This window comes from Vicia villosa, linkage group LG2, assembly GCF_029867415.1.
Source record: "Vicia villosa cultivar HV-30 ecotype Madison, WI linkage group LG2, Vvil1.0, whole genome shotgun sequence".
NCBI classification, from domain to species: domain Eukaryota; kingdom Viridiplantae; phylum Streptophyta; class Magnoliopsida; order Fabales; family Fabaceae; genus Vicia; species Vicia villosa.
The window spans coordinates 94,162,561-94,178,023 of NC_081181.1; the positions used below are offsets into that span (position 1 = coordinate 94,162,561).

Genomic DNA, 15,463 nt, shown 5'->3' on the forward strand with positions numbered 1-15,463 from the left:
AATGTTGATTTCATGCATTTTCCCAAAATTTAGCCAACTTCAACAAGGTGTAAATCCTTCAATTTTTGTCATATGAAGGAGATCTTGCACTTTTTGGAAACCTCAAAGAGTCCTCTAACCAATGTCTTTGGTCTCATATCAAAATGATTTTTGGTTCTCCTTGTGTGTCCATTTGAAAAAAGTGTCTTTTTGTTGACTTTGAAAATGACCTGTAATGTCTTTGGCCATATTTTTCAAATGGTGAATGCTATGACCATGGGATCAATTGCATTTGAAAGATAATTGAATTTCCTTCAAAATGAGCTTTGGTTGACATTTTTTGGATGAAGGATGAGAGAGTTATGATCAGTCAAAGTTGAGTTGACTTTTCAGGCAAAAAACCCTAATTTTGAATCTTAGGGTTTTGTTGATTTTTGATCTTTCCTTGATGAATTGTGATCATCCAATGATCAAATGTTGAATCCTTTGACAAAATATGGACTTTGACAAAAAATTTCATTTTTGACTGTCAGTTGACTTTTTTGGTCAAACGGGTCGTCTGTTGACTGTTTGAGCTGCTGACGGTGCGTCTGAGTGAATTGAAGTTTGAAAATTTGTATGATGGTACTTTGAGATGTATGGATGTATATGAAATCCATTTGAGCTCTCAAAACTTGTTGCTCCTGTTAAAACAAGAAAAAACCCTGATTAGGGACTGTCTGTATAGGAGGCAGTTAAGCGTACCTGATTTTTGTGCAGTGTTGAGTTTCTGCTAATCATGTGATATTCAGAAGACTTCTAACACAAAAATCTTGGAAATTTGAATTGTGAATGATTGATTTGATTGATTGTACAAATCACTGTGAATTGTACTGTCTGCAGTTTGTCTGTCAACCGACTGTTCGTGTACTGAAGCAGCAGTTAAAGTGAAAAATCAACCGTCAAAGTTAATTTTCTTTTTTTTTTTTTTGTTGTTATTTTTGTTTTTGTTTGGTGTGAAGCATGAAAATTTATTTACATGACTTGTTAGAAAACAGAAACATAATAAATAACTGATATTTACGGTATGCGGGCAAAATTACCGATAATAACCTGAAAATTATTTAATGCACAGAAATAGAAATATTTGACTGGCAGAAAATACACAAAATATTATCTTAGTAATTAAGCAATATTATGACAACTAGTACAACATTTAATACTGACAGTATAAATATTACATACTATATTGAAAAGTACGACGAATAAACGGTACGTTTAAGAAATAAGAAATACGGCAAATTTTAAGAATGACGATTGATGACCCATGCTATGAACAATAGCATGTAGATGATTGGGAGCATAACCATTGCAGGTCCACACTCCTCAGGACTGTGCAGGCAGAAGAAAGTCATGATCACCGTAGCAATGGTGATGACTGTAAGAAGCAGTGTTTCTATCCATTTTGCCATTTTTGCTAGGGAAGAAGAAATGATGGATTATGAGGTAGGAATTTGAAAGATGATTTAGAATTTGATGTGAGATTTGTGGGAAGAATGAGAGGTATTTATAGAATGGAAAGATGATAGAGACGTTGGGGAATGATGTGATTCCGTACAAAAGGAAATTTGAGTGGTAGTGAGATTTGAAAGAAAGTGTAAGGTATTGTTGGGAAAAGAGAGATGGATAGAATAAAGTTGAGATTTGAATTTGAAAGGATAGATTTGAAAAGATTTTGAAAATAATGGAATATAGCACAAAAGTTAGTGGGAAAACAAAAACAATTGTTACCAGTACAGTGTGAGTTTCCTGCTTTTGCGTCTGCAAAAAGATTTAACCCTGCATGAACTGTGTTAGTACTATTTATCTGTAAAATAAATAAATAGTATTTGTGAAGTAAGGAACAGTATTTGGCGTTTGCGTAAGAATAAATTCCACTGTAAGCCAAGTTACTGTGTAAGAAAAATTCTGAAAACCAAGTTCTTCATATGTCAGGATATTTTGAAAAAATCCATGTTTATATGAGACTCTTAATTTTCATATTGAAACTTTCCTGAAAAAAGAAGTGGGCAAATTTTGGGGTATAACACATACATACATGGCATCGCATTTTATCACGACAAAAACAAGATACTACAGCATATCATCCAAAATAAAACAACAATTACTAACCTTTTTTACTAACAATCTCATACTAACTTTTCTACTTAATTCAAACTAACAACCTAATTGTAACTAACAATTGTAAAAACTAACATAACTGAAACCGATCCTAGTCATCACTCTCCCCAAACCTCTTTAAGTAACTCCAAACCACAAGTAACTAACTCCTCACCACTCACCACATGTGGATTCTCTTTTTGGAAGGTAGCCAAATTGCGAGACGCAACATTCTCACCAACATTTGGATGATGTTCCAAAGCATGAGCCATTGCTTCCAAAGCAGCAGCAATTGCAGCATCATTCTATCCAGCCATCACAACTCTTCACTACAACACAAAAGAAATCAGCACAAAATAATAATACTCGATTGTTAGGACACACTACGACTCGACAACTTGGTCGGACGGACTGACCTGCTCTGATACCACTAATGTAACACCCCAAATCTACCCCGTAATTTAATATGGAAATCAGAGTGCACAAATCACAAAAATAACAAATTTATTTGAGGCGTCACATTTATCGACTTAAAATACGTGCAACATAACATCTCATTAATAAAGATACATAACACATATCCATGGAAGAAATCACAATCAAATAGTCATTCAAGTCAAACAATTTTAAAACATCGCAGCATAATTCATAAACTCTTAAACTTTAAAACGTAACATGTTTGTCAACATAACAGCGACTAAACAGAATGTCTCCACAAGACAACAACAAAATCCAACTAAACATAACAACATAAGTCAAAGTAAATGATAATCCCCCGAGTGCTACGTATCAGAGCAATGGACACGACTCGAGATACTAACAAAAAACGGCTACTCCTCGTCGTTACCTGCACGTTACCAACAAAGGGTAACATTCAAACATAAGGGGTGAGATATCAAACAATATAAAGGAATGTATGATAATATTTATAGCAAAGATAAGATCATACTTAATTTACCACTTATCAACTTATGCACTTGCATCACAACAACATGATTACTAGTCAATTATAACAACATGTTCAAATCACAATTATCTCATCAACACTTAATAGTAACATTCACCTCATAATCACAACAATTCAAAATGCGACTCAAATGCGATTCAACTTATGCGTATGCATGTGGTACCATTGGAGTTAAACTCCCGTCTCAAACAATTGCCATTGGGCCGTCTCAAACATTTGCCATTTAGGCCGTCTTAAATAGTTGCCACTTGGGCCGTCTCAAACAATGCAATGGATGTGACTCAATGATGCAACATCCACCCAAAACACAATATCCACAACGCGTCACAACAACGACTAAACATCATCAATCTAATGTCGAGATTCTACGATAATAACAATATCATTACTATTCATAGTAATGCATCACGTCTCAACCACGTCTTTACAACATATCAACATACACAAGCATTCAACTTCACAAAACATCATTAAAACGAAAAGAGATACAATTCAAGAAAATCTTCTAAAAATTCATTCCAATCACATTCATTAGTTAGACATTGATTTCAATGTTACGGAGGTTCAGACAGCGCTTAAAAAGGAGTTACAGATCAAAAGATACAGCAAATAGAAGTTTTGAAAAAGTTTCCAATAGCAAGGTTCGCTTAGAGGAATCAAGCGCGCTTCTCACAACTAAATCCAGAAACTTTCAGTCTTTGCGTCTCCGCTTAGCGAGCTCGCAAATTTTCCAATTTTGTTCCCAGGGGTCCCTTAGCGGACATGCGATTTTGCTGAAAAATGACAGCAAACACAGTTCTACGAAAAGGCTAACCACCACTCAAAAACACTTCCAGTCAATAATTAACAACAAATATAACCAGTATTGAACATCCATTCTCAAGAATCGTCATCAAAAACATGTTTAGAACACAAATTTATGGAATCTAGCATGAACTCTAACAATTTCAATTCACACATTCATGGGAAATCAAAATACAATCAAACCCCTCCATAAACTACCATCATACAAACCCTTATATTGAAGTAATCCCACCCTTACCTTGGGTTCTGGATTGAAGACAACTCTAATCTTCAATCTTGGGGTTGACCTAGCTTTCTCCTCTCCTGTTCTCTTCTTTCTCTAATTTCACCAAATGAGCTTCTAATTTTATTTTCACAATTTCCTTATTTTGTTAAACCTTACTAACTTACTATATTGCTAATGGACTCTAATTAGCACCTCTCATTTACTAACACTAACTAATACTGATAGTCTTACTAACTCATGTTATTTATTAATAATTCCCAATAAAATAACACAAAACCAATTAATCACATAATTAACACATAATTATCAAATAATTCACATAACACACAATAACATAAATGATTAAATAAAAACGGTCGTTACAGAAATCGATGGAGGTTTTGAGATTGAGAGGGTGAGGGTGAGGTGTTTTGATCGGAGACGGTGAGACCCTCCGTCGCACAACCGTTAGATCGAGGAAGGAGAGAGTCTGACTTGAATGGTCACAAGAGAACCCTAATTCCCTTCCATTTTTTATTTTATTTTATTCTTTAAAATTTTTAATTGAATAAAAATCTGGATCAACCATTTTGGGCCTTTCCCTATATTGCTTTAGCGCACCCCCATTTAGCCCATGATACACCACTTTCTAGTACAAAACAACAAAACCTTTGGGCCAAATTGCTTCAGCGCACTCCCAGGCCCACAATTTCTGAAAAAAATGCTATCAAACAAAAAAGCTTTATGGGCCAACTCCCTGGGTCGGCGCCATACTTTAGTCATACTCCCTATTTCAGCATTTACACCCCTGACTCCATTTGAAATTGGTAGAATTTAGGATTTTTACTTAGATTTTTCCATCTCTTTTTTAGGTAATAAAAACATATAAAAATAATAAAAAAATTATTTTTTCCATCATTAGACTTTAGGCTTTAGTATTAATTTTGACATAAAAAACTCATGAAAAATATTACTCTTTTTAGTCATTTTGTACCGTATTTTGAATTGTTGTCTTCATGTTCTATGCCAATTTCAATGATTGTGTTACTTGACTTTTTTTTTATCTAATTGTGACTTTCTTTTGTATGTTCCCTTAGGACTTAACCAAAACCTTTTGTATGATAACATTAGGTAGTTTTTCCCACTTCTAAAAACCCTATAAACATTAGGTTAGAAATTAACATGACAATATTAGGATCATTTCCTTATCATTCCACTTCCTTCTATTCTTTTCCTTTTCAACTTTCAAAACATCTAATATATAATGATGTGAATCACACCCTTACTTGCCTTAGTGGGAGATAAACGAGTGGGGTGTAGACCCTAGTCTGTTTCTCCACCACTTATATACTTTTGTGTGGTTCAAGTCACAAATTAATTCCCTTAAAAAACACATAACCAAAAAAACACCTAAAATACTTAATAAATACTCAAATTTAAACAAAGTAGAAAGGTGATGCGGGGCCTAGTAGCGGGTCTTGTTCATCACTTATTTACATAAAAAAATACAAACCATTTCTCTCTCTTCTCTCTCGCCTTCAGGGTTTTCTTTCCCTTAATTGGACATGTTACTTCCTTTCGATCGCAGAAAGGTAATGCATAAGACTCCATTCAACAAGCTGATATCCTAATGCTAGAATGCGAATGTAACTTCGTCCACTAAAAAACACAAAAAAAAAATATTGAGCCGAACTATGATACTCTGATTCCTCATAAGGGGATACGTAGGCATTAGGTTGCGGGACCTAAGCAAGCACAACTATTTAAAAAACTCTATTCCCCCCGTATTTTTTATAATCATTTCATTTCCCTCTTAGCAAATAAGCACTAGTTAACACACCCTTAGAATAAGACAAACTTGAGTGGATCCTGTGGAGTACCACAAACGTGAGGGGTGCTAATACCTTCCCCTTGCGTAACCGACTTCCTTACCTGATTTCTGGTCGTAAGACCTTTTCTTATCCTTCCTTTCTTCCGGGTTTTCTCAATGTTTTCCCTTCTCTTCGGAGGTAAATAAAATTCGATGGCGACTCTGTTGATTCAGATTATTTTTCGCGAGCGTGCGACTCGCCCAAATATGGGAAAATATGAAAAAAGACATTTTTTAGGTAGAGAGAAGTCATGGTCAGTAGTTGTTCCACGTCTCCTTAGGAAATAGGGATTCAGCGATCCACCATTGACTGGGTCGATGACGATCCTCTCCAAGAACTTCAAATCTCCTCTTAAAGTGACTCTTAAAATCACCATTCAAATTTCTAACAGGTTTATCACTTGGTTTTTACTATTCTTCCTCCAAAGAAATTCTCTACCAATCAAGTAAGTTGCTTTGACATTAGCCCTTCCCCAAAAACTTAATAATAAATTAGCGGTAACATGCATTTTTACCCCTTGTTTTCTACAAAATTCATTATACACTTCTGAAACAACCTCAAGGCATTCATAACTCCTTGACCTCAAATCCCATAGCTCTTTCTAGTTAGTGATGAATGAATAACAACATTTGAATATTCTAAAATAGAAAAATATTTTAGACCATTTAACAATAATCACTTCATCACACGAGATCTTCAATACTCCATGTTCAACTCTAGTGTGATAGTCTATATCATCAAACATGCTTATAGATAACAAATTTCGCTTGAGTTCTGGAACATACCTCACGTCGTGAAGAAGAAATTCACGATCATCAAATCATTTAAGTCTGACCGTACCAATACCATGAACCTTGTAAGCCTTATTATCACCAAGGCGAACTACTCCACCTTGCACCAGCTTCAAAGTCTCAAAGTATTCTATTCTTGGACACATGTGATAAGAGCAACCCGAATCTATAACCCAATTATCTTCAATCTCCAAACTCGATACCACTAGGGCACCAGTATCCTCATAACTATCCTCATCCAAGGTAATCGTAACATGAACATAATCATCATTGACCTTTCTCCCAAGACAATTCTTCTTGAAGTGACCGATTTTCTAACAATTAAATATTTACAGTTGATTTGTCAAATTTCTTTGATTTGGATATCCCTCTACGCTTAGTTCCTCCTCTTGAAACACTCAAGCCTTCACTGTTTTCTTCAATCTTCAAATCTTTCTCTTTTGAAAACTCTTTAGATTTTACCGCCGTTTAGACTTCTTCCAAAGTGATAGTACCTTCCTTACCATAAAGAAGGGCATCCTTAAAGTGCTCAAATAATATGGGTAATAAACTCAACAAGAGTAAAGTCTTGTCCTCATAATCAATCTTCACTTCAATATTCTCAAGATCATCAATAATCTTGTGAAATTCTATAATCTACTCCACTATGGATTTGTTCTCCACCATTCAAAATGAATAGAGTTGTTGTTTCTAACACAACCTGTAAGTCAAAGAGTTAGTCATATACAATGATTCAATTTTTTTCCACATCACAACTACAGTTTGCTCCCTGGCGACTTCTCTTAGAACTTTATCCCCGAGGTACAAGATAATGACCTCCTGACCTTATCCACCATCTTGGTATTTTGTGCTTGTGTAAACGCTGCAGGAATCAATGCTTCACCCTTCAAAGCATCAATACAACTCTCTTGAATTAAAACTGCTTGCATCTTTATTTTCTACAACCCGAAATCATTGTCTCTGGAAAATTTTGCAATCTCACATTTAGCCATGGTGCTCATTTGTAAACAATTCTCCTTTGTCTCACGGTGGACTCCACTTGTGATAATGACAAGGTTCAATTCACATCAAGCAATTTGATGTGTGGGGCAAAGAACAGTTGCAACCAAAATAAAAGGCCTTCAACAATAATAATCAATAAATAGAAAATATAACAGAATAAGGCGAGAAAAGGTGAAATGTATTTTCGCAAACCGCCCAAACCGAACATTCTTGCTGTTTTTCGGTTTTTTGAATTTTAGCAATCTCGAAATATATTTTCTCTCTCTTCATCAACAAAGGTTTTAAGACACACTTCAATAGAGGCCAAAGGTCATTTCCATCATTGGCTTTGCCAAGGGTAAGTCATAACAAATAGGGGTGCCTAGGCTACTAGAAATTGCAAACAATATCTTTGGTCTCCAGTATTCTTGGGATAGACCTTAGAATCAAACCCATCATAATAAGTGTTGCTATTTTGAATGCAAGGCTTGAAATCTCTTGTCCATAGAAAAAGTTTCAATAGTTCTGGAGATAGGTTCCATGCACATGAAGATTGAACTCTTCGAAAATCCTTGTGAGAAGAAAATGTGAACTCGAAAAAACCTTTGACCAAGGAGATGATGCCCCATTTGGTTATGTTTTTCGATAGTGTCACGAATTTGGTACCTAACTCCACAATCGAGAGGAGTTTTGAACCTCTTGTCCAAAAAATCCTTTTATGACGATTGTGTTTACAGGATTCCACACTGCCGATATTGTTATTGATACCCGCTCCCCTTTTAGAACAGGTTGAAGAAGTTGTGATATATGGATGTCGCACACATCACTAAGAGCTTGTGCAAATGATTTTTTCTTTGTAATTACTAGAACCAGGGGCGAATCTGCCTTTATAGCATTGGGGGCTCAAGACCCCACACAAAAAACAAAAATTAAGTCAATAACACTACTAGTTTTTTCTAGCCCCCATTAATTTATCTAGGTTTATCTATTTACATTTACTCACTCAAATTCAACTTTCCACCTTTTTTAACTTTTTATTAAATTTAACTTTTCAGTCTTCAACTTTTTATTAATTAAGTATTTGTTTCTTAATTTAAATATAATATTTCTCTTTATTTAATATTCTTCTTTTTATAATTCTTCAAATATAATTTTTTTTTGTCTCTTTTGCTTTCTATGACCCACCTTCAATATTGAAAATTTAAAATTTTTATTTAAAAATTAATTATTGTTTGTTTATATTGCATTCACTCACTATTTAAAATGTTAGTATATTTTTTATTTTAAATTTATTTTTAAACATCAAACCTATATACACATATTCGTATTTTTTTTTTTATAAAAGCACATAATTAAATAATTTGCATTATATTTTCAAAAATATAAATTTTAATGTTGGTTATGGAAGAATTATTAAAAAAATTTAAAATATTAATCTCGTAGAGGACAATTATAATTTATTAAAGTTTGTACATTTTGATTTTTGTTTTTCTTTATAGTTATGTATATTTAAACAAATTGCAATATTTTTAATTAATATACATCATTGTTTTAGCCTCCATTAACAAAACTGTCGGGATCTGCCACTGGCTAGAACCGGTTTGAGGATGTTAGAGTTTGTTGATAGAGGAGCCAATAAGTCCATAATATCATAAAAGGCTCCATGATGAAGTGGTGAGAAATATTAGGTTTTCCATAATTCTTCGAATTTGCGATTAGGTCCATACATCCACGTATTAATATGTTAGGTTACTGTTAATATAATTTATTTAGTATTTTATATTAGTTGTTGTTTTGTAATAATTCTAGAATATTCTTAGGATCTTGTAAGGTTGTTGAATTGGGCTTTTATAAGTTTGGGTTTTATTTAAATATCCATTAGGAGTACTATATATGTAGTCCTTGAGACATTGAAAGAATTATCAAAGAAATGAAAAAGTCTTTATTTTATTAGTTTATTTTACTTGTGTCTTTTATTTCTCTTAGCCTTTCTCTAGTTTTGTTAGGGTTCCAATATAGCTTCCTAACAATTGGTGCTCTCATTTCGATCTCATTCTCCCAAATTATATGGCTGTTCCAGAGTTCTATGGAGAAGAAGAAGAAGATGCCTATTGGTGGATTCTATGTGTGGAGAAATTTTTCAAGGAGCATGAAACACCCAAGTCATTGAAGGTTTTAAAAGCTGTTGGAGCATTGAGAGGCTCTGCTTTTACATGGTGGATATGGTGGTCTCGTGTTCATGGCAAATATAGTTGGGATTCCCTTACAACAGCATTGTTATGGCGTTTTAAACCCGAATGGAGAGAAATTTTACCAATAATGGATGAAGAAATGGAACCAATTTATGAACCAATTGAATCCATGGATCCAATATCGGCAACGGTTGAAGAGGGTTCAGACGAATCATGTAATCTATTCAAAGAAAAACCAAAACCACAAAATATCCCAGGAACCCATCAGAACCATTTTCCTTCGCCTCTTGTTGAAGTAACAAATTTTGTAACAGTAACATCTCATTCCAATACTGAAGATTTTCGTGACGATGCACGCTTCATGATCCCACCAAAACCCCCGGACACCTCAACGAATATGATTTTAAAACCACCCAAAAACCTAAAATCTTCACCTCAAACGATGTTGTCGCTGTCGACACCACCGCAGTCCCCATCTCCACCTTCACCGCCATTTCCACCAGCTAAACCCCCTAGTTTGCAAACCTCATCTGAACTGTCGCCGCCGCCAACCCGGAAACCATTGACCATAGTTTCATCTCAGCCACGACCATTAAAATGTTCAAATATCGTCTCATCTTTTTCACCACCTCCTAAAACACCATTGAAAGCTCCGGAAATTGTCTCACATCAGTCACCACCGCCTCAATGCAACAATGGAGTGTTTCATGTTGATGCTGATTTTGTGATTCCGCCGGAACCACCAGATCAGATTGTTGCTCGGTTTTTGTGTTGTGGAGAAACTGAATTCCAAAGGTACATCAACAATTTTTTCTCAACTTTCGCCCATAAGTTGTTTGTTAAAACACCCTTGACACCCACTTATGTGAATTCTACTCTGTTACAAGAATTGAAAACAACTTTAACTCTGCTTCACAGTGCTTCTTTACTTGAAAGCTTCCATTGCAGTATCACTCAACTTAGAATTGCTTGGTCTTTACTTGGTCCCAATTTCATTAAGAGTTTCAGTCCCTCAATATCGGATATTAAACTTGTTTTCCCCTATTTTCAATTTTCATTTTCTTCAATCACAAAATTTTGGCATGAAAAGAAACCGAGTATAATTCCAAATAGAAAATCCTATGTGAATTTCTTAATTAAAAGTGGTGTAGAGGTTGCTTCTGTTGGTTATAGGCATAGAAGGTGGAAGCTTGATCATGATATGTATCTTGCTGCTAGGAATGAGGTGCATATTGTTGTTGATGTCAATAACCAGAGGTCATTCCTTACTTGGAATGCATTGAATGGGTTTGATCCAAAGTATTTTGCTTTTGATTGGAGGGAGAAGTTTGAGACACAAAGAGGTACTAATTTGGCTACAGAACTCAAGAACAATGCTAACAAGTTGGTTAAGTGGACTACACAGGCTATTTTGGTGAGTGCTCATATGATGAAGTTGGGATATGTTTCTCGGATTCATCCCTGTCATCATTTTGTGATCTTGGTTGTTGTTGGATATAAAACTAAGGACTTTGCTGCACAAACTAATTTGAATCCAATCATTATGTGGGGAATTGCGAAATCTGTCGTAGCCTTGTGCATAAAATTGAAGGAGGTGAACATGACATTGGCAAAATCTGAAGTTAAATTGATTCAAGAGAATATCACAGATAAGGCATGCAATCACAAGGATGTGATCAGGATTGCAACAACAATGAGTAAAGTGAAGTCAAATGCAACTTTTAGCTGCTCTAATAATGAGTTTGGCAATGTAATAAACAAGGAAATGGAAATTGGTTATGAAGATGAATATCAGAAATTATTGAGGACAGCAATTAAGTGTGTGTGCTACTCGGAAAAATATTCGGAGGAAGTCTTAAGGTTGGCTATAAACAAGACAACTTTTGATGAATTGACACTAACTAAAGTGGTGACAACTAGTGTTGAGGTTAATTTGCATCGACTTGCAGAGGAATCCCAAAGAAAAAACAATGTTCCTTTAGATCCTGCAATTGACAATGGAGCTTCTAGATACTATCAAATTATTCTATTTGGAAAAGGTACACTTTCAGCAACTAAATTTTTTCTAATTTTTGATGTTGTTTTCTCCCTAATAATTGGAGGTGAAGTGATTAATACAATGGATATTTTGTACACTCAGTTTGTGTCATTCGTGAAGTTAATTATTATACTGAAAACAATGCTTCAAATATCACTAAAAGGATACCTATGTGGTACTGTTGGAAATTGTATGAATGAGAGTGAAAATAATTTTTGTTGGATCATAGCAAAGGGAAGAAATTTTATGGTGGCACAAGTGATCACTATCCTTGGTTGTTCAATTATTGAGACATTTACTGTGGAATATCTATTTATCATGATTAATGCAGTAAGTCTTGCTAATTTGATAAGCTCATTTGAATCTATAAAGGTAATGAGTGGGGTGAAAGGTGAAAAGGCTCAATCTCTTGACAATTATTTTGCTGATCCTCTAATGGATTTTAGATTACAATGGAAGTTTGGCGAGAATTTGGATTTGTATAAAGAAATTAGACGGTACTCTTTCAAGCAGTGGGATCCAGGCGATTTACTCAAGAGTCCGACTTTTATGACTGAACCTTGAGGACAAGGTTCAAGTGAACCCGGCGGCAATGATAGAGAGTTAATATAATTTATTTAGTATTTTATATTAGTTGTTGTTTTGTAATAATTCTAGAATATTCTTAGGATCTTGTAAGGTTGTTGAATTGGGCTTTTATAAGTTTGGGTTTTATTTAAATATCCATTAGGAGTACTATATATGTAGTCCTTGAGACATTGAAAGAATTATCAAAGAAATGAAAAAGTCTTTATTTTATTAGTTTATTTTACTTGTGTCTTTTATTTCTCTTAGCCTTTTTATAGTTTTGTTAGGGTTCCAATATAGCTTCCTAACAGTTACACTTTCACTTGACAACAATTTTTATAATCAAACAATAATCACAAATTATAAATTAAGTTAGTATTTCTTTCAAGTGGACTTTTTAAATTTAAGTAACATGATTATTTTGGTTTATTTTATTTTTATAATAACAATAGATAGCATTAAATCCTCTCCTGTATTCTTCGTTAATTAACGGATAAATGAAATATCCTTTTATTCAGGGAGGATTTTTTTCATCTATTTAACAATTTTTTTTGTATATATTAATGTATTTTTTATTTTAAAACAGTAACATTGATTTTAACTAAAAAATAAACATCATTTTTGTCAGCTATTTTTAACTTTAAACCTAAACTTATTTATTTTGATAAATAATTTTTGTTAGCTAAAATAAAATATTTTTAATAAATAATATTATAATGATAAATAATAAAATTAAATCAAAAATTTGATTTGAATCTTTTCATTAAATAATAATTTAATTTTATTGATCTCATTAATAGACTAAATTGATTTGAATCTTTACATTAATGGACTTATAATTGATTTAAATCTTTTCATTTGGTCAATTAGATTGATTTAAATCTTTTACTGAAATAATAAATTTGAATTGATTGATTTTTTTAAGATAAGATTTAATACGAAAGTTGAATTTATTGACCCGGTTAATGCTAACCTCTAAAGCTAAATGTTTTGCTATAAATAAGTTGAACTAGTAGTTCTATTTATTTATCTCACTTCTACTCTTTCTCTTCATTATTTCTTACTCTAAAGTTTGTTTTTTTTTGTTGAAGTTATTTGAATTGAAGTTATGGCATCTGAAACTGAAATTTTCGAGCATTTTTCTCTGTACGACATGATAAGAAGTGTTAGAGAGATGGCTTCTGAAGATGAAGCTTCTCAACTTTCCTATTTGTTTGAAAGAATGATAAGAACCAGAGACATGTCTTTGTTCTTTCCCTTCATGCTTCGTCTTTATGGTTTGTCAATTCCAAGAAACAACAACGACACGGATCAAGAAAGAAAGCGTAACGAAGATTCCAACCGTCAAAGATTCATCTTGGTGAACCCGTCAACACAACGTATTGTTGTAATCAACGAAGTTTCAAGTCTGGAAACTCTGCTTCATGAACTTGGAAGTACTACACATAATGGTCAACCGCCAGCTTCAAAGGAGTCAATAGATAGTATGAAAAGGGTTGAAATTGAAGAAAGTGATGATGGAGAGTGTGTTGTTTGTTTGGAACAATTTGAGAGTGGTGGAGTTGTTAAAGAAATGCCTTGTAAGCACAAGTTTCATGGTGATTGTATTGAGAAATGGTTAAGGATTCATGGGTCTTGTCCTGTTTGTAGGTATCAGATGCCTATTAAGGAGAAAGAAGAAGAAAATTAAGGTGGTTAGAGAAGGAGGAATGGTGGTGGTAATAGTGGTAGTCAGCTAGGACTTTGGGGAAGGGATACAAAATTTTGTACTAATATCTTCGTCAATTTTCATAAGAATAGCCTTTTCTTTTTTGAGTTCTGCTATATATACACCAATAATGTAACACCATACATTACACCGTATATATTAAATCCAATTGTAAGTGAAGCACAAATTTCAAGGCATGTATATATAATTAAAAAAGGAAAAAAATATATGGAATAGTAGAAATGTACGGTGTATATGTCAAAATGTGGTGTATGTTTATCATTTCTCTTCTTTTTTACATTGACGAGTCTTGAATAAAAAATAAACTTTAATCATATTCATTTAAATTCTATTGCTTTAATCAACGTAGACCGTGAGGAATTGTTGTCCTTATTATGCTAATAATTCGTAAAATTAACTAAGGCTAAAAGGGAGCTTAATTCATTGATATATACATAAAACAAAGAAGAAAATATTTATTAAATGGGGATTCTCATGATAGAGATTGTATGACTATTTATGTTGTTATGAACTGTTACGGGGACAACAAAATAGGCTATAGTCATATGTTTAGATCGCCCTTCATGATGTGTTATTATTATTTTAAAATCTGAAATAATATGAAAAGTTAATGAATTATGTGTTATTGTAGTGTTGTTGATGAGTTTATTACTATGTATTTATGTATTCAAAATGTGATTTATGTGTTAGTTGATGATAATAATGATATGTTGTGCATGAACTCTATTCTTAAAAGTTTATAAACTCTATTTCTGGAATGATAAATCAATTAGAATTATGGTTCAAAATTAATCAAACCAATTCGAAAATAGTCTAAAATTCGGTTTGACCATTAAATTGTTGAATTTGATTCATGAATCAAATAAGCCGAATATGAAAAATTTAAACTAAATTTATTAACTAAATGAGTTGAAGTTGAACTATACATCGTTCGACTCGTTAGGTTAATGAATCAATTCGATTAAATATGAGAAGGATTATATTCTCTTTAAGAATATGTTTAATTTATTCCAAATATTAATCCTATATTTTCTTTTAATTTAATAATTTTAATTGATAATTTATAATCTCAACTGAGTAAAATATTTTTAAAATAATTATATAGATAAAATTAATTTCATAAATAATGTTTTTTTTAAATAATTTAAAAATCAATATATATTCTAATCTAAAAAATATATTCTAAATTTCCTTAATTTT

The 15,463-nt window shown here is 33.1% G+C and overlaps 2 protein-coding genes across 2 annotated transcripts; one reads left to right on the forward strand and one right to left on the reverse strand.

Moving 5' to 3' along the window:
- Positions 1-2,237: 2,237 nt before the first annotated feature.
- Positions 2,238-7,685, reverse strand: LOC131649605 (uncharacterized). The gene is made up of 3 exons (XM_058919358.1): positions 7,581-7,685; positions 6,801-7,070; positions 2,238-2,423 (listed from the first exon to the last, which is right to left on the reverse strand). The coding sequence occupies exons 1-3, from the start codon at positions 7,683-7,685 to the stop codon at positions 2,238-2,240; spliced, it is 561 nt and encodes a 186-aa protein (XP_058775341.1).
- Positions 7,686-13,694: 6,009 nt separating this feature from the next.
- Positions 13,695-14,237, forward strand: LOC131646451 (E3 ubiquitin-protein ligase MPSR1-like). The gene has a single exon (XM_058916480.1). The coding sequence runs from the start codon at positions 13,709-13,711 to the stop codon at positions 14,222-14,224; it is 516 nt and encodes a 171-aa protein (XP_058772463.1). The 5' UTR covers positions 13,695-13,708; the 3' UTR covers positions 14,225-14,237.
- Positions 14,238-15,463: the final 1,226 nt, after the last annotated feature.